The sequence below is a fragment of the Charadrius vociferus genome, unplaced genomic scaffold (assembly GCF_000708025.1).
Source record: "Charadrius vociferus isolate BGI_N301 unplaced genomic scaffold, ASM70802v2 scaffold1038, whole genome shotgun sequence".
In the NCBI taxonomy this organism is placed as follows: domain Eukaryota; kingdom Metazoa; phylum Chordata; class Aves; order Charadriiformes; family Charadriidae; genus Charadrius; species Charadrius vociferus.
This window is the reverse complement of record NW_009649630.1, coordinates 253,870-272,076: the sequence shown is the minus strand read 5'-3', so window position 1 is coordinate 272,076 and position 18,207 is coordinate 253,870. Positions and strand designations below refer to the sequence as shown.

Genomic DNA, 18,207 nt, shown 5'->3' with positions numbered 1-18,207 from the left:
TACATCTTGTCATGAAAAAATCAACCAGGAGACACAGAAAGTTACAATTAAACATTCCCTTTATTGGGGCCTTGCTCTGAAATGGCACAAGTGATAAATGCTCACAGTGCCTATCGGTGCTACTAATGAAAAGACCCAGAGTCACATTTTACACTTTTATTTGGATTTAGATCAACACCACAGATAAGATACTTTGGTCAAACACAAGAACAGATTGCTATGCCGCTCTTTCCTGGCTGCAATAAGTACAGTAACGTGGAAAAAAAAATATGCTGGTTCTCCTGGAACACTGAATGTAAATCTTGGATTGGCACATACAGCTAATAAATACGTTGTTTGCACTTAGCACTTTAAACAGAATTGCACATGCAAGGTGTAACCAGGCTACTGATCACCGTCATCATTGTCCCTGTACTATTTTTACTTTTCAAGCTCTTTGCTTGCCTTCTTCCCAGCAAGAAAAAAGAATGTAATTTGCTGCTCTACTCAGTATTTCAGTGATTAGTCTGCCGATTTTGACACGTTTAGCAAAGGTCACATTGAAGTCCTTCCTGACAGAATTGGCATCTCCTCTATAGCTTGACTTGCAACACTATGCATTGCAGGTAGCAATGGAAGTCCACTGAAGTGAGGTGAGAGGTCTGCCCGAAAGCCGCCGAGGAGAGGTTAATACCAAGCAAAGATATAGTAGAGGGACCGGCATGAATGCAGTTCTTACAATATCAAGAGTCAATACTACTACCACACAAATAATGACGTCTCAATAATATATTGTACAAGCTTATACAGCAACACATGTTGATTTGCAACATTATACAGTTTAAATCTAAAGTGCACAGCCTCAATCTGAGGTGACAAAACAGTACTATCAATATAATAAAGGCAACACAATTACAGACACAATTTATTTCCTCTTACTTCACGTCCTCATGATATTACATTGAATCAATACTCCATTTATCTATTTTAGATGAAATTAAAACCACTTTGCACTTCTTTTTTTTTCCTCTTCAAGTATTTTAGAGACAGCAAAACAATATTGCTTTACAAACAAAAGTTGGTCGTTTAGGCAAAGTTAAAACCAAAACTTCAGTAGGGTTATAAGTAGACAGGCCTGAACCGCAGAACTCTTACCAACACTTCCAGATGTTGGGTGGAAAGAGGATAAACTTCAGTTTCCATGCCAGAGTCACCTCTACCATTAAGGAATGATGCAGCACATGAATTCTGCAAGAGCTGTACCCATGGTTTCTGAACAGGCTGTGAGGCGTCGCATGGGCTGTTTTAGGCAGATGTAGCCTTAGCTCAATTTTTTCTGCAATTTCAAAAGCCGTTGCAGACAAGGATGGAGTCCAGCACTGGGAGAAACCTTTGACCAAACAGTTTGTTACTTAGACCCCATCCCTGTCAATCAGATTACAGTCACATTTAATTTAGGCCTTGTCTTGTAGACTTGTACATCTGTAAAAAGTCTTTACCCTCTTAATGGAGCTGTGAGATTTCATGCTATTTTTTTAGTGAGAATTTCAGTCAATTTTAGTTTTCAATGTAGTTTTGGACTGCTCACAGAAGAAAAGGTTATGAGGTAAGTATTTATTCAGACATGTGACTTTTTTTAGATAGGCTTTTTACCACAGAACACAGAAACCATCCAAATACAACCTTATTTCAGTCTTGGTTAGCACTGTATATTGATTGTGCGTCTGCTTAGGTAGGCCAAGTGGGAAACATAATTAGGAATAATAGCATCCTATTGTACTGTAATTGATCTTATTAAGTGGTTTTCAGAGCTGCAGTACTCTTGAGGTTTTTCAGTAATCAACCCTGGAGATGTACAATCCATATGACATGGAGAAATGAGGTATTGGTACCTCTTAAAAATGTAGTATATGGGCTTATATTTTAAAATAAGCAGTAATAAATATTTGAGGCACCTCCATCAAAAGAAATAGAATCCTAGTTAATTTTCAGCTTCTGTCCTTGCAGTTTTATAACCCATATAAAATAAAAATATATAGTTTACAAAATAGGATTTTTTTATATATATATATTTCCTTTTGTAAAACTATACGTATTTAAATACATTTGAAATGTTGCTATAGGTAAATTAGAAATTCTGTTCTAATACTACGAAAAAGGCAAAATACTTTCACTTTTAAACATACAGCTTGTAGACTCTGCTTCTCACCGCCCCCTCCCACATCCCCCAATTTGATTTTGTCATCATTTTGGGCAAATTTGGCATCATTCAGTCTGATTGCTTTTAATTTAAAGTAGTCGCTGTGTTAAAATAGGGGATAAAATTTTAAGTATTTTCTGTTCTTCCTTATTTGTTTCAATGCAGCTATTTGTGCAGCTAATTATTAAGGAGGTATTCTAAAACTCAGGAAAGGACTTTAAAGGAGCCATGTTTCTTGATTTTAAACTGTACTCTACTCCAACGCCACAATATAGAAATAGATTTACTTTGGAACAAACTACATATACATTCGCACAGTTTGTGACAACTTAATTGTCTCCTTAGAGGTCCGGGAACAGACTTTCACACCCGATTATTATAAATCTTGTCCCAGGCGTTCTATTTCATCAATCAGGAAATCAATGTCTTGGTGAGTTGCTGCGGGGTTTGAGATGACCATCCGGAAGAAGTTCACTTTGTCTCCCAGGGGCTGATAGCTCACCATGGTCGTTCCATACTCCATCATCCTGGCTTTTATCACTGGTGCCACCTGCCAAGTAACAAAAAGCAGGCGATGATGACCATGATGATGACGGTGATTATTATCATCATTATTATAATTATTATCATTATTTTAATTACTTTCATTATTACCATCATCCTTATTATTATTATAACAAAACACAGAGTATGCTTTCTTTTTTAAAAAAGACGAAGAGCTACAAGAAGCAGTTCAAATAAAATGACATCCGATATTGATAAAAAAGTTAACCTCCATTAAGGAATAAATGGCTCATTGAAAAGACATTGGGTTTATCCTGTTCCTTTGTCCTGCTCTTAAAATCACTGGGGAATTTCCCCCCTGCTACTTTCTCAATATTGCTGACAGTCACACAGTAGCTGTTTTTTGTAGCGCTCAAAACATATTGTTACAATTGTTTTCCATCTTCTTTTTGTGTACCAGAGTGCCATGGTATCATCTAGCCATTGTTGCACTTGCTGGGTTTAGCAACTACAGTCTACAATAACTTCAGTAAATATACACAGAGTTCAAGTAAATACTCTAGAGATCAGGCAAACCCAGGGAGCACCAAACTTGGAGACCAGAGTAAGGTGGTGCCAGCCTAACCTGCAGTAAAACAACCACAGAGGTGTCGTTTGCTTGAATATCGCGAGGTGACCTTGCCCTGTGCCCTTGGAGATCATTTTGAGGACTGCCTGCCTGCAAGGATTTCACAGTTCACTACACGATGTCCTGGAGCACGCTGCTTACCTTCATAAGGCGGCTTGTTCTTTCTTCATTGTCTTCCATACTGCGCAAGCTGGGAGGTATATACCAGAAGCAGACATTTGTGTGCTGAGGCTAAACAGAGAATAATAATGGTTTACACTGTAAGAAATGCTCATAATATCTCAGTTGCAATGAAGTTCATGCCTTTCCCCCCTCTCATACATCATATTGTGACAGCAGTCAAGGGTTTTCATTATTGTGGTCCACTGAGAGTCATCATCATCATTAATGCAAAAAAGATAATTTCAGGCAATTTATTCCCAGGGCGTCAGATGCAGAAACACATCATCCAGCTGTGCGAATACATTTATCCCCTACTGAGAGGCTTGTAGATTTTGTATGTGCTGTCCCCTCCAGAGGCTGAAGGGACTGTGTGGCTAAGACAAGAGTTTATTACAGATAATTTAGAGGTGAGGACCGTGTCGTTTACTTTTATTACATGACAGAGTAATACAAAATCTGATTCTGTAAACAAGAGTCACAGATGGCACATAAGACACTCTAAGATTTTCTTACTTTAATGAAATTTATCACTTCTCAGTGGGATTCAGCTAGCTGCCGTATTAATATGCATACACCACAGCATCTTAGCTAATTTAACTTATATGGGAGCACCAGCATCTTAGCCAGTTTAACATATAGAAAAGCAAAAGGAAGAACCAGTTGACATTTTGTGTATTTTTGCAGTCGCCCAGCAGTTGCCTCTTTGCTGGATGCTAAATGTGTGAGTTACGGCAACTCCTGCTGCTGCTGGTTCCTTTACTCATCATCAGACCCAGTGGATGAAATTCAGTGATGATGCGTGAGATGTAGGAAATAAATCACATAGTGGCATGTGGGTATGAGCCCGTGATCTTTGTTTCAAGAAACACAGTGACATTTATCCTTGTGTGCTGCAGAGCACTTAGGAACGCACTAAGTGATCGCTACCAGGGAGCAATGTTCTGAGAGACAAAACCTTCCAAGGCAAGTACAGACAGCAAAAACCATCACAAGTAGGTGGAAAAAAGCTAAAACATTACTGTTTTTCACTTTTTTACAGGCAAAACACCAGTTAACTCTGTAACAAAGGTCTCTACCAGGCCTGTCCCCAGCTGTCACAGCTGGAGAGGGCTGCCAAAAAGAGATGGCTGAATACAGGGCAGCATGGTGCAGTTCAGAGGCTGCACTACCTTGCCCTGGGCACTGTGCTCCAGCTGAGCACCTGGCACCCCGGGGTCCCATCCCAGCTGGACTCCCAACAGAAACAACATGCCCAGAGATATCTGCACCCCACATGGTGGTGTAGCCTCTGTCACGTGAGCCAGCTGGGCTCCCGAGCAACATTCTTTGCTGTGTAAAAAACTGGCTGGAAGGCCGGGCCCAAAGAGTGGTGGTGAATGGAGGTAAATCCAGTTGGTGGCCGCTCACAAGTGGTGTTCCCCAGGGCTCAGTATTGGGGCCGGTTCTGTGCAATATCTTTATCAACAATCCAGATGAGGGGATTGAGTGCACCCTCAGTAAGTTTGCAGGCAATACCAAGTTGGGCAGGAGCGTTGATCTGCCTGAGGGTAGGAAGGCTCTACAGAGGGACCTGGACAGGCTGGATCGATGGGCCGAGGCCAGTAGCATAAGCTTCAACAAGGCCAAGTGCCGGGTCCGGCACTTGAGCCACAACAACCCCATGCAGCGCAACAGGTGTGGGGAAGAGCGACTGGAAAGCTGCCTGGTGGAAAAGGACCTGGGGGTGTTGGTCGACAGCCAGCTGAATATGAGCCAGCAGTGTGCCCAGGTGGCCAAGAAGGCCAACAGCAGCCTGGCTTGTACCAGAAATAGTGTGGCCAGCAGGACTAGGGGTGCGATTGTCCCCCTGTACTCGGCACTGGTGAGGCCACACCTGGAATACTGTGTACAGTTTTGGGCCCCTCACTACAAGAAAGACATTGAGGTGCTGGAGCGTGTCCAGAGAAGGGCAACGAAGTTGGTGAAGGGTCTAGAGCACAAGTCTTACAAGGAGCAGCTGAGGGAACTGGGGTTGTTCAGCCTGGAGAAAAGGAGGCTGAGGGGAAACCTTATTGCTCTCTACAACTACCTGAGAGGAGGCTGTAGCCAGGTGGGGCTTGGTCTTTTCTCCCAAGTAACAAGCAATAGGACAAGAGGAAATGGCCTCAAGCTGCACCAGGGGAGGTTTAGGTTGGATATTAGGAAAATATTCTTCACTGAAACGTGTAGACGTAGTGCTTAGGGACCTGGTTTAGTGGTGGTTTTGGCAGTGTTAGGTTGATGGTTGGAATCGATGATCTCAAAGGTCCCTTCCAACTTAGACGATTCTATGATTCTATCAACCCCTGCCTCACTGTACTGCACTCCAGCGCTGCAGGGACTGCAGTGCCAACAGCTTCCCCAGGTCAGCCCAGGTCCCCTGTGACTGCCCACTTGAGGATGCTGATAAAACCGTTTTGCACAACCATCCATTCAGAGTTGCATGGGGTACTGTAACCACCCACTCGTAACAGACCCTCCTATTAGGAAACCACAACTTGTTTTTATTACTTAAGAGCTGGTTCTAATTGTGTGTGTGCTGTGTTAGCCTGAGATACCAGTGTTTAGTTTCAGCGGGGTGAAACTGTGCAATCTGAAATCTTATGCACAGCTGCCTCATCTCCCTTCTGCCTGGATCCCACGAGGAAGAGAGATATTGACACAACAACTGCTTTCTGTAATGTGCTGTTGGTTTGACCTGTTGGTAGCATCCCAATAAGTGCTGTTGACCGACTGGGAAGAAGAAGCTGCAATACATACCTTTCCATCGAACACCATTTCATACCCTTCTCTGTTCTTTATTTTATTGTATAGGTATTCTGCAAGTTCCAAGCACTTATCAATTTGTGCTTCAAATCCTGTTGTTCCCTTTAGAGACAGAAGGATAAAAAAAGTTACGTGACTATCTGTTCTGTGAACTGAAACAGCGAAAGGACCGTACAGCACTTGCCAAAGCACCAGCACAAGTCACCTCTCAGAATTCTCTGTGGGACAGATTAAGGATCTCATTCGATGAGATGAAAGACACTTTGCTCATTTGTCTTTAGCTCTTGCCACTGACTCCCCTACAGCCACCTCTGCAAAATAAGCACCGGGTACTAGCTTGGTTCTCAGCAAAATATCGCTAACACCTCCACTGAAGGGTGCCCTCATCGGCAGATTTTACAGAGAGGCTGAGCACAGTTTCAGGCAGCCTGGTCTGGCATAGAGGAAGGTCTCTAGGTGTTGAGTTCCAGACATGGGGATTCTCCTGCTATTTTCAGAATAGAGGATTTTAATCTTCCAGAGGTGATGTGCTGGGGGCTTTGCCAAGAATAATTTTTATTTTTTAGTTAAACACAGAATGGGCAGATACACTTTTAGAGCCTGGCCTGATGCCTGTGAAAATGCGCATTTTGTTTAGATGCTGCCCTGCCTCTGTAGTGTTTTTCTTTCTTCTTTTCTAATTGACACCATATAAACTCAGAAGCTGTGTTTTTAAGAGCTGCAGCAAATCCTGCTTTTTCTTCTCTGGCAGAAGTCATAATCCTCTCTCTGTGACATCATAATTGTTCCTGCAATCACCAGCTGTGATGCCACAAACAAAAGATCCAGCTTTATGAGGGAGGAAGGGGAATAAACAGCTGGAATAGATAAACTGTTTAAGAAACACACATCCTATTTTGTAATGTTAATATTACAAGTGGAGTGTGAGAAGAGAAAAAGCAGTACAAGGCATATTGAAAAAATGGGATTTGAAGAAGAAATGTCTCTGAGTAATGGATGCATGTCCTTGCTAAATCTGTTCTGGCAGTGCAGAACTGACTTAAAAGCCCATGTCATTATCCCTCTGTGTATAGAGATTTCAAAACCGGGTAGGGCTAGCACAGCCCCAGGAGAAAGGCTTGGAATTAAAGAGAGACATGTGGCTAAAACTGCCTGCCACTCTGGAGACCCCAGTTAGCACAACAGCTATTGCAACCACAGAAACTTGCATCCTCCTTTACAGACTCCCATATCTCCAGCTACATTTGATGTCTGTCTCAGAGTTGTTTTCAGAGTTTCAATGAAGCACATGAGGATCTTTCAGGATTTCTGGAAATGAAAACAGTGATGTCATCTCTTCTGAACAAACCTGAGGCAACTTGACAGAATAGATTGGATAAATATATGGAAGAACTTATTTAGCAACATTCAACAAATACAGATGAATTAACCATTAGAGCTGGTGTTTTCAGATTTCCCAGAGAACAGATTTTGATGAGTTTTCCTCTACTCCTTCAAAAGATGACTTCGTATCTACTGCATGCAATGAAACGAGGTATTCCAGTCTTGATTTGCCATGTTTTGTTTCTGAATGTCATTAAAACATCTTTTTATTTCCAGAAATCTTTGTAGCAACATTCTTAGATATATGATTTATGCTGTTAAGACTCCTACCACTACACAAAGCAAATGCTGTGCAAAGCCATGAAGTTTAGGTTTCAAAATCATGTGTGCTGCTTTGAAGATAAATTGTTGAAGCGTATAAAAAACCAGAAAAAATAATAATGTTGTTTCTTTCATGTTATATATGGGAAATTCAGGTCCAATATTCTCTAAAATGATGATTACAGAAAAAAAACCCGGTGTCTGGTATGCATTATTTTAATACAAACAAACATATTGCAGGCAGTCCTACCTTTGCCCTCCACATCAGCCATAGCTTGAAGACATCAACATGCCGTCCACATTGCAAAGCCTTGTCTCCTGTGTCATAAGACAGGTCGTAGTGCTTGTCTTGTTGAAAGAGGTAGGAAGCATGCATTTGATTGCAGCTCTGCATCAATCCCTTACAGAAACAAAGACACAAAAAAGTGATGTTGGCACAGATGTGACTGCTGTTTTGAAGGTTGCTTTGGGCGAGAAATTACCAATACCAAAATGCAGTGGCATATGTGTCTAAGTGCAAAAGGAAGACCAAAAAAAAAAGGACAAAACCAGACTTAGTTTTTCATATCCCATTCAGTGCCCTGGACGCCTTGGTACCTGACCCAGCAATGTGTAATCCACTCCCAGAGCCAAGGCATTTTTTTAAAAAAAGCTGGGCATTATGCTTCCTAGAATCACTATGCCCAAGTTCATTTCTGGATCTTGCTTTTTATTCCTTGTTCTGGTTCCTTTTCCTTCTTTCCTTGCAAGGCTTTTTTCTGGTTGAGTCAGACCAAGGCAATTTGGTGAGTAATCTAAATAGTATCACACCACTTTTCTAATTGCTTTGGCCTCTCAAATTCTGATTTTCATTGCTTGCTTTGTTTGTAGGCACAATTCTTTTCTGCAAAGCCCTCAGCTGCAGATTGGATGCTTAAGTGGTACCAAAAGCCTTGAGCAGACAGAAGGGCATAAGGCCTTTAAACAGCCAGCTAGAGCTATTTCTGGGTTGCAAGATACCATTTTGAGAGGCAGCTTTGTGGGAGGGCCAGAAGCCGACGAGGTGAAGAAACCTGGATCATGAAAGCATGAGGTTTCCTTTTTAACTTTTTAAGTGAAGTGCAGAGAGTCATGTTCTGGCTCTAGTTAAGTCCTAAACCAAGTTTAAGGTATACCTTAGGGCTGTTGCCTAAAACCGCAATTTCCAGTCCAAGAAGAATCAAAACTTGGCTGTTTATCATCAAGTCTAATCTTTATGTGTAACTCAAAACTGAGATAGTAAAATGAGAGGGGAAAAAAATTGGCTTTCTGCTAATCTGAGCCATCTGTTCTCACTAGAGGTCAAGGATGGTACTGACTTCAACCAGGCAGGATTTGTCTCGGCGAACTGACCCAGAGGGCAAATAAAAGCTAGCTTCTCTCCTCCTAAGTGCAATCACTTTGTATACAATCTGTTGTACAGCTGTTAGCAAAACAGCAACCAGCTTTTTGATAGCTGGTCTAGGAAGTGGTGGTTGCATAGCAGCTGTCCCAGTAACTGATGGTTATATGAAAATTGCAGGCTTGAAGGGTAATTCAAATTCTACTGCTAAACAAAATGTCTACTTTTTATTCCAAGTGAACTTAGTCTTCCCCTTTTATATCCATGTGCCCCAAAGCGGACATATGGATCAGAGCTGGGCTGAAGTATCATAAAAGTCTAGAAAATGTAATGATGCTTAGATTCTGGACCAAATGTCATGTTGCATATATACCATACCATTCATCCTAAAAGGACTAGAGTTTGCCTACAGTTACATTTTATGTTGCACAGAAACTAGTTGGGTTACAGTTATGCACCCTCACCTTAACTATGGACATAAAACTCTGTAAAGACATTGCCATTAATTGGATCTATGCTTTCTGCTATACAGCTACTTTAATTCCTTTTGCAGTCACAGCCTCAGCACGTGACTAGAGGTCTATTTCTCAGTTTCTTTTCTAATCCTCATCACATCAGCGAATATTAGCTATAACCCAGTTATGAAGAAAACATCCAGGATTTTCAGAAGCAAAATGTCAGAAAGCATCAGAGAAGTGAGTACACTGGGACATACCTCTTCTCTTACTAGCAGGGCTGAACACTGCAGTGGGACGCCCATCATCTTGTGAGGGTTCCAGGTCACCGAATTGGCCCTGGGACAGCAAACGACATAAAACTCAGACATGAACACGTAGCAATGCACACCTTTTTCTGAGCAAGCAAACCTGAAAATAATCACGGCTGATATTAGGAAAGCAATGCCTTCACAGGGGACCTAATCCACTCTAGTTGGTTTTTGGATGACTATTCTGGCAACTTACCACAGGATAATTGCTCTATCCACTGAACTTAATCAGTATTAAACTTTCTGGGGACTCATCCATACTTCATAAACACAGGGCAAACTTCCTAAAAGCACCCATCTAACTGATGAAATTTCTAAAGGCACACAGATGATAAAAGTTGCAGATGGGAAGCTGGCAAACTAGCTTATTCCCTCCCCTTGATTTCAGTTTCAGTACAATTTTAGTAAGTAGCTCACATAAGCATGTTTGAAAATTCCTAGGTAAAAATTTCTGGGTACCTCTAAGTCTCTGAGTAACTTGGAAATCCTGGCTCAAAGTAATTTTTCTCATGGCTCTGCTGATGGTAAATTTTCATAGCTCCTTAAGTGTAGCTTGGCTATGACAACTCACACAACTGGAGGACTCACTTCAAAATTACCACAGTAATAAACATAGAACTGATTCCCCCTTTCACAAAAGAGTCTCATCATGCCTCCCTTCAGGACACATTCACTGCAATAATAGCTGTCAGCCCAAATCTTGGGGAAAAAACAGGGTGCTGTCACACTACAGCCCAGAGATGAGACATTTGCGACTGTAGCAAGGGCTGAGTGGAAGACTGTCCAGTTGTTTATTATTTTAATTTTGTATTATGCTTGACTGACTATTTGTTAATTGCTATTATTACATATGATGATTAGCTGATAAATGTATGCATTTGCATCCTATTTGGCAGGCTGTTAAGGATGCATAGTGCGCAGGATTTCATGTAGTGCAATGATTTGAGTTTTGACAGTATAAATCGGTACAAATCAGTCAACTGGGGCATGTAAAAATGACCAAGGACACACTTTCAGGTAACATTTCTGGTAACCGAGATGAGCATGTTGGAATTTGGCAGTATTTTCCTTTGTAGGATTTGGAGACAGCACTACAGGTTTATGCATGTCCTTATCACTTCCTGCCAAATTGCTCCCACTCCTTCAAAGTAAGCAACTCCAAACTTCACGTGGACACAGTGTAGCACTTCTGTGCTTTCTTCTTTGCTATTTAAACGGGACTGCGCAAGTACCTGATGCAAAATCTGTACGGAACAGTCTTCCACAGGCAACATCTGGCCACTTGGCTTGGTTTTTTGAGTATTTGGCAGCTTTTAATCAGCTCAAAGTCAGTCATCTGATTACAACACCAAAGCTAATGATTCTGAACATGCATTCAGGTCTATGAATTTCCTTTGATATGATACTTTTTAATTTTTATCTGTGCTTACACAGAATCAGGCAGAAATTCCTTAAAAGACTTCCAGGTAATAGTCATGGTATGGGTTTTCTCAAGCAAAAGGATTATTTACTGACAACAGCCAGATGTTAATTATCTACCGAAAACATTTAATTTACACTAAGGTCATTTTATTTCCCCAATTACATCCCAATTGCACACAGAAAAAAATTAATTATGTAAAATAATTATCCACCATTTTTCATTTGTTATCAGTTATTCTGGGCTTCAGCCATCAGTATGTGCTTGAAGAAATTGCTGAGACAAACAGTGAAGGAAAAATGCTACATGAATCCACAGATGGTTTTTTAAAGCATCTCACATTTGCCCAAGTAACTGAGCACGAAGCACCTCTGATTTTTTTGGCTGTGAGTCACAGACAGAACGAAAAAAAAGAGGAAAAGGTTTCTTTCAGAGATTTCAAATGGATGACAGGAGAGACTCAAGACTGGCAGAATCTGGTTCTCAGCCATCATTAAAAAAACACAGAGGTGCACTCACTGACAAGTGGCAGCTCTGGGAAGGATGCCCAGACCCTGTATGGGTGTGCTCACTCAGCTGCAAACATGCTTTTCCACATAGCCGTCACCCTCCACCTGAGCCTCTGGGAGAGGGACACCAGACTGAAACTCCTGATGGTGGACAGACCTATCTGCCCTAGACACCAGGGGACGTGCTTCCTTCAGGGTGCCTTGGAGCAGCTTGAAATCTGACAGGTGGGGACTGGAGGGTGCGATAAAGATGGTCCTGCAACTCCTCCTGCCTTTGACAGGACTATTTTTGCTGGACTGCCTGTTACCAGAAGGATGGAAGTACTCAGAGCACGGAGTGCTCCATTTAATGCTCCCTCCCTGTATCTTCCTCCCCTATCAAACATGAGTACCAGCTGCGGTTCTCTTCTATCCAGACCTGTAATGACTGAGTTGTACTCGAGTATCTATCATAAAACAGGAATGTCCATAAAAGTTGGGTCTAGTAAGTCTACTCTAAAGGTCTCATATTTGACATATGGACAAACTGTAATGAGCCACTGTGTCCATCAAGCAGTGGAACAGCATTGGAAATGAAAAATTTCATTACTTCATTGCCAAACATATGGAGATGGTGCTTATCAAAGCACTAGATAAAATCCAGTGGAGTTCTGGATCGAAAGCACATTATTTGGAAAATTCTCCAATAGAGATTCAACCTGAACTTCTAATTCCAGCAGAATTTGGACAGCAATTTGGGAAGTAAACTCTTTTCTTCATACTCTGTCCTCACAGGTAACTGGGTAGATTTTTCTAACTTGCTGGATATTTGGATATATGTTCTTCTAATGTACAATATGAAAGCCTGGAGTGCTGGAGGCAGTCTTAACTGAATTGAACTCATAGAACTATTGGCTGCTTTCCAAATTTTGCAAGTGAGATGTATGAGAAAGGAACTGAATCATCAAGGTATCATCCTAATCTTCAGGAACAGGATGAGGAAGTTGTTTGTAATTTTAATTGGCAAGGAACACCAATTTGATTTAGAGATAAAAAAGGCAGAAGGGAGTAATAGTTTACTCTCCAACAGCATGAGCTTTAGAAAACACACAAATATGAGAGTGACTCCATCTAGCCCAGTATACTGTCTCTAGCAAGTGGCCGAAATAGGTGCCTGAGAAGAATACAAAACAAGGCAAGCATATATAGCATTCCTCCCAATATCCTCTGAGCCCCCGTCATTTGTGGCTCACAGAAGTCCCGAATGGTTTTAGTCTGTCTTCCCTCCCTCGAACACAGGTAAATCTTAACACCCCATGGCAAGGAGTGCCACAGCTTAACTAAAAGTTTCTGAATAAGGAGCTATTTGTAAGCTTACATTCAGTCTTTCCAGACTCTGAACTGGCATCACTTACATTCATCTGTGTGAATGTGCAATGTTCATGAGCTCATGACTACAACTGTGTACATCCAGGCACAGATTTACTGAGAAGTCACTAACACAGCCTGGAGGATGTTCTCTCCAGAAGTGACAGAGCAGTGGTCACTGACTGCCAGGACACCAGTCCAAAGTGCTCATGCATCCTTACTTAGACTTCAGCATCCAAGACCTCCAAGATTAATTTCATAAAGAAATGCAATTGCAAATCCATGTTGGACACTGTATCAGATGATGCTGCAAAAACCACTTTGGAGATGCAAATGTATGCTGGAAGGAATGAAAATGCAGACAGGAAATGTCTGCTGCTTGTACTGCAAAACAAAGTGTCACAGTACTGCAGCATTCAACAAAGGCCCTTAGCAATACTGTTTCAACCGGAAGGACATGATTTCTTCATACTGTATCTTGGGGACAACAATGATTTTTATTTGTATTTACAGACATTGCTATAGTAATCACAAGTGTATTAAAATGCATTTAATAAATGTGTTTAACGTTAATAAATCATACCTTTCAACACCATTTAACTTCCATTTGTGTTTTCTTGACATCAGGAGCCCACCACCCCACGCTCCCTAGAAGGCAAGACACATTATCTTTATCAGAGAGCTCTGCGTCTCTCCGCGATGACATCTGTGCTCTCACATCAGTTTGGGGGCCTTTCTTTTTTCTTGCTGATGTGGCATGTTCCAAAATGACCGGGCAGATGGGGCCTTGAGGCATTATCTGTGCTAACAATTTTCTTCCAGTTATCTGGAAGCAGCGGTTTACAGCCCAGGATCTGAGTGCCCACCCTTATCGTCTGCGAACCCCTCCCCACCACCGCCTCAGAGACTGACTCACTGGGCTGCCCCACGCTGTAATTAATGACTTGCAGAGCTGCTCCTGGGTAAGCTGCTTTTACTCTTTTAGTGTCTAAGTGATGATAACAAACCAGACTGGGATCTCAGCTGCTCTGGTGAGTTTTGACCATATTCCACACCACTACTGCTTGCCCCCTACTCATTTGCTTTCGCTCACAGGACTCTGGGACAAGCAGGTGTTTCATCTGACTGAGAAGTAGTTTAAGGTAAATACCAATTCTTTCTTTGAATTGGCCTGATTTTGGCTGCCACAGTAATCCAAAAGCAAGACACCCAGACCTACGGAAATTCAATTACCAAGGCTTTTTGGAGAAAGCATTTGCAAAAATGACACAAAAGCCATTCTAGGGCTGAAAGATGATCCTTCAGAAAGATCTATTGGCAAGAGCCCAGATAAAGCTAAGTAGCCAATCTGATAAATTTCTCTAGCATTTGCATTAACCTGTTCAGCAATTTGTGGTACTTTATTCCAGACAAATGTAGCCTTCTCCTTATGTATTTATTTTGCAGCTGCTGCAGAAGCTGAGCCAGTGCTCAGCATGGTTCGTATGTATTTCTTGTACTAATGGCATTCAGAGATAAAGCTGAAGGCCAAAAGCACTCAAACTAGGTCATCTTAAGAGTCCCAGTTGCTCGAAGTACCGCACAGCCACAGCTCCTAAAATGACACCCTGACCTGAGCCTTTCAGTAGAGTGGGAAGTCAGTGCTTGGATGTCAGACTTAATTACAGGGAGAAAATACAATGGTTTTTGTGAAAGATGACTCCAAAATGAATAAATTAATGCTAATACACCTTGTAATCCAGCCCCCCCCCCCAATTAGATGGTACTTACATCCACGTGCATCCAGATTTTGTACTTCTTGCAGATATCTGCAATAGCTATGAGAGGATCAAATGCCCCGTACACTGTTGTCCCAGCTGTGGCACTCACCAGAAAAGGAACAAATCCCTGCAAGAAAGCACAGAGGCATTTGGCAAGGTCTGAGGGCTGCAGCCTCCGCAGCCCCAACTCCTCTTGTGGTCCCTCCACAGTGAGCCCAGAAGTGTCTCCTAGAGGACATCCCTGCTACATTACACCGGTTTTCTCTTCGCCTAGATGCTAGTGGTATTATAGTTTCTACCTTAAGGTGGCAGCAAACTTCCAAAACAGCATCCTCCATTTATTAGGACGCATGAGACAGGTAAGGGCTCAAAAGAACAATTCTGCTCCACACCACCTGCCTCAAACAAAAGGCTCTGCTCTTCATGGTGTCATGTAAAACAATGGTCACTCAGGTACCACAGTGCATGAAACACCGCTGGTGCGCTGTGCCCTGGGCTGTATTATTACTATCCCAGTGAGTGTCTGAACTGGTGGCCCAGTCCTGTCAGTGACAGCATCTTGTCTGGGGGTGTCTCCTGGGGGCATCGCACAGGGGAGGTGTGGAGCTCACCTCCAGCCCCATCCCTCCTGCAGAGCAGGGAGACAGCGATCTCCATGGAGGCCAGGGAACCACCTCTTGGATTCCCCCTGCCAAATGCCGTGCCACACAGAGGAGCACTCACTGTCCATCACATGGATTTTGCACTATGAGGTCTTGGGTCTGCCATAATTTATACCAGTGTTTCATTTCAAACTCATTTGTACTTCCGTTGATTTCTTAAGCAGTACTCAGAGTGACAAAGGCAAAGAGCAGCTACATTTTTTGCACAACTGGGGTTTAAACTATCAACAAGGTCTAAACTTCCTTCTGCAACGGTCAGTAGGTTTGAGTGGCACTCTTATCATTCTGCCTTATTTTTATCTCCTTTTCTTAGAAAAAGTGAGCTTTTAATGAAGATTCGTGTTTTTAATGAGCTCTGAATGCTGTATGTCTAATGACTATTTACATAAACGTTGTTGAAGGCACAGGGCTGAGTTCATTCCACACTTTAATCTGATGTTTTAATTCTAGCTTCTGTTAATGAACACATACAAAAGCCGTGCATTTTTAGAGATGTAGAGATTTTAGTTTATCTTCCATTGATTTGGCGAGTCTATGAAGAATATTTTCAGTGCATTAAAATATATACAAATTCCCCAAATGATTACTCTGTTTTTGTCCTGCATCATAGGCTGATAATACAAAAAAGGAGGATGTTATGCAGAACATATGAAAAAAAAGGCAAATATCTCATCGAGATTATAAAGTAGCTCGAAACCTATTTTCACAGCAACTCTTGCCTCACTAATTGCCATGCTACATTTCTGAGAAATAAATCAAAAGTTAATGAGCAAACCTCTGTTGTTTTACCAAGGAAAGCAAACCAACTAGCTGTATCATTCTTGGTTGTTTTTTTTTTTTTCTTTTTTGGAAGCAGCAAAGCCAGTAAACTTACTTTTTGCTTGGCTTCAAGAATTCTTCTTTCAAGGTCTGATGGGATCATTTTCCCTCTGGAGCAAGAGAGAGTTATATGAGAAATTTGATCTTGAAATCAGCTCTTGCTGTTACTTCTTCACTTAATAGGAAACCCAAATAAGGAACAAAGTTACTTTTCTGCCCAAAGCTTATGCAGCATGAAAGAGCACAGAAAGACTCTGACCATTAGTCTGAGTGTTCACCCTAAGTATTTTGTTAACCAGTTTGCATCAAAACGGTGATGGTAACTGAGAGAAGTTATCTCTGTGGCCACCCCCATTAAAGGCTGATCCTGCTCCATGGTGCCTCCTGGTCGACAGTACAGCCCTGGGAATGTGTGCCAGACTCCCAGGGGGATGTTCAGCCCAGGGACCTAAGAAGCTCACTGGGTGTCAAACCCCATGGTCCCCTTTCAGCAGGCACAGAAGATACCAGCTGAGCTGCATGGCCTTCAGCAGTGCGACTCAGCTCTGGTGTAAGCAGCTGTCTCTGTGTTCCCATCTGAGGGATGAACTCATTTCAGTGTGACTGTTTCACAGTTTGGTGCATCACATGTTCGTGTTTGCTTGAAGCGGGATATGAAAAGAAGTTACCACTCTGGACTCCTTAAATGCATTCTCAGGCCCTTTGTATTGTATATTGTATTTGCAACACCTTTGGTATGAACCATTTACCTGAGATTCAGACACAGTGGTATAAGGCTTGAAGGCTAATTTACGAAATCCTGTAAATTAATTAGGCGCAAGATAAAACAATGCTGATACTGAATACTGAGGTTAAGGTTTTCTTTGCTTTAGGCACAAGCAAGGCTATCTAAGAAGAGACAGTACGCATAACAGCAATACAAGCACAGCAGCTCCTCACATTACAGGAATAAAGTCTTCACTGGCTTCGCATGTTGTCCATTTAGATAATTTTTTTAAAGACTTTTTCAGTGGTCAGTACAGTTGGACACATTTTTTCTTTCATTAAGCACTGATTTCCTGTTGCTATAAAAAAAAGAACCTTTACTAAAGCTCAAAATAGCAGTTTCAGGGAAACAAACAAAACAATTAGGTTTAGTTTTGATTTTGCATTTAAAACATCTTTTCATGACATTTACATGAATGTAAATAAAAAAATGTACTAATTTATTGTAACAAGATACTGCCAGGTTTTTCAAGCTTTCATCCTTACACAGCTCACAATAAGGCAGTCATTATTTCAGCAGAAATGGGTTTGTGCCGCTGAGTTTTTTGCAAAACCTGTCCTGTGTTTTACTTATTCAAAACACTAAAGGAACTGAAAACAAAAAGCTCTATGAAGCCTAAAAATTAGCCATGATTTTTCTTGCAGAAGTTCAAGGTCTAAAGAGTATTCAACTCATTGAGACTTCCCCCAGTTACACGTACATGTTCAGAGAAAAGCAGTAGTTGCCTTTTCTTCAAAAACTGTTTCTAGGACCACTGGAGGAACAAAGACAAGAAAAAACATGCCAAAGGAAGGCAATAAGTTCTTCCTCCAAACATAGTTTAGATGTTGGTCTTCAATGGTTTCTAATTTATTGAGCTTGTGCACAGAAGAAAAATCCACAAAGCTGGGCAGATAC

At 41.6% G+C, this 18,207-nt stretch overlaps 1 protein-coding gene across 1 annotated transcript in view; it reads right to left on the bottom strand.

The window, feature by feature from the left end:
• Window positions 1–1,684: 1,684 nt before the first annotated feature.
• The window catches only part of GAD2 (glutamate decarboxylase 2 (pancreatic islets and brain, 65kDa)), a gene marked incomplete at its 5' end in the record, with an annotated part of 40,382 nt that continues 23,859 nt past the window's right edge, over window positions 1,685–18,207 (bottom strand). The window contains 8 exons of the mRNA XM_009890569.1: window positions 1,685–2,729; window positions 3,453–3,542; window positions 6,252–6,359; window positions 8,152–8,301; window positions 9,977–10,055; window positions 13,887–13,951; window positions 15,074–15,190; window positions 16,600–16,654. Coding sequence (XP_009888871.1) covers window positions 2,556–2,729; window positions 3,453–3,542; window positions 6,252–6,359; window positions 8,152–8,301; window positions 9,977–10,055; window positions 13,887–13,951; window positions 15,074–15,190; window positions 16,600–16,654 — 838 coding nt within the window. The remainder of the gene's footprint in view (window positions 2,730–3,452; window positions 3,543–6,251; window positions 6,360–8,151; window positions 8,302–9,976; window positions 10,056–13,886; window positions 13,952–15,073; window positions 15,191–16,599; window positions 16,655–18,207) is intronic.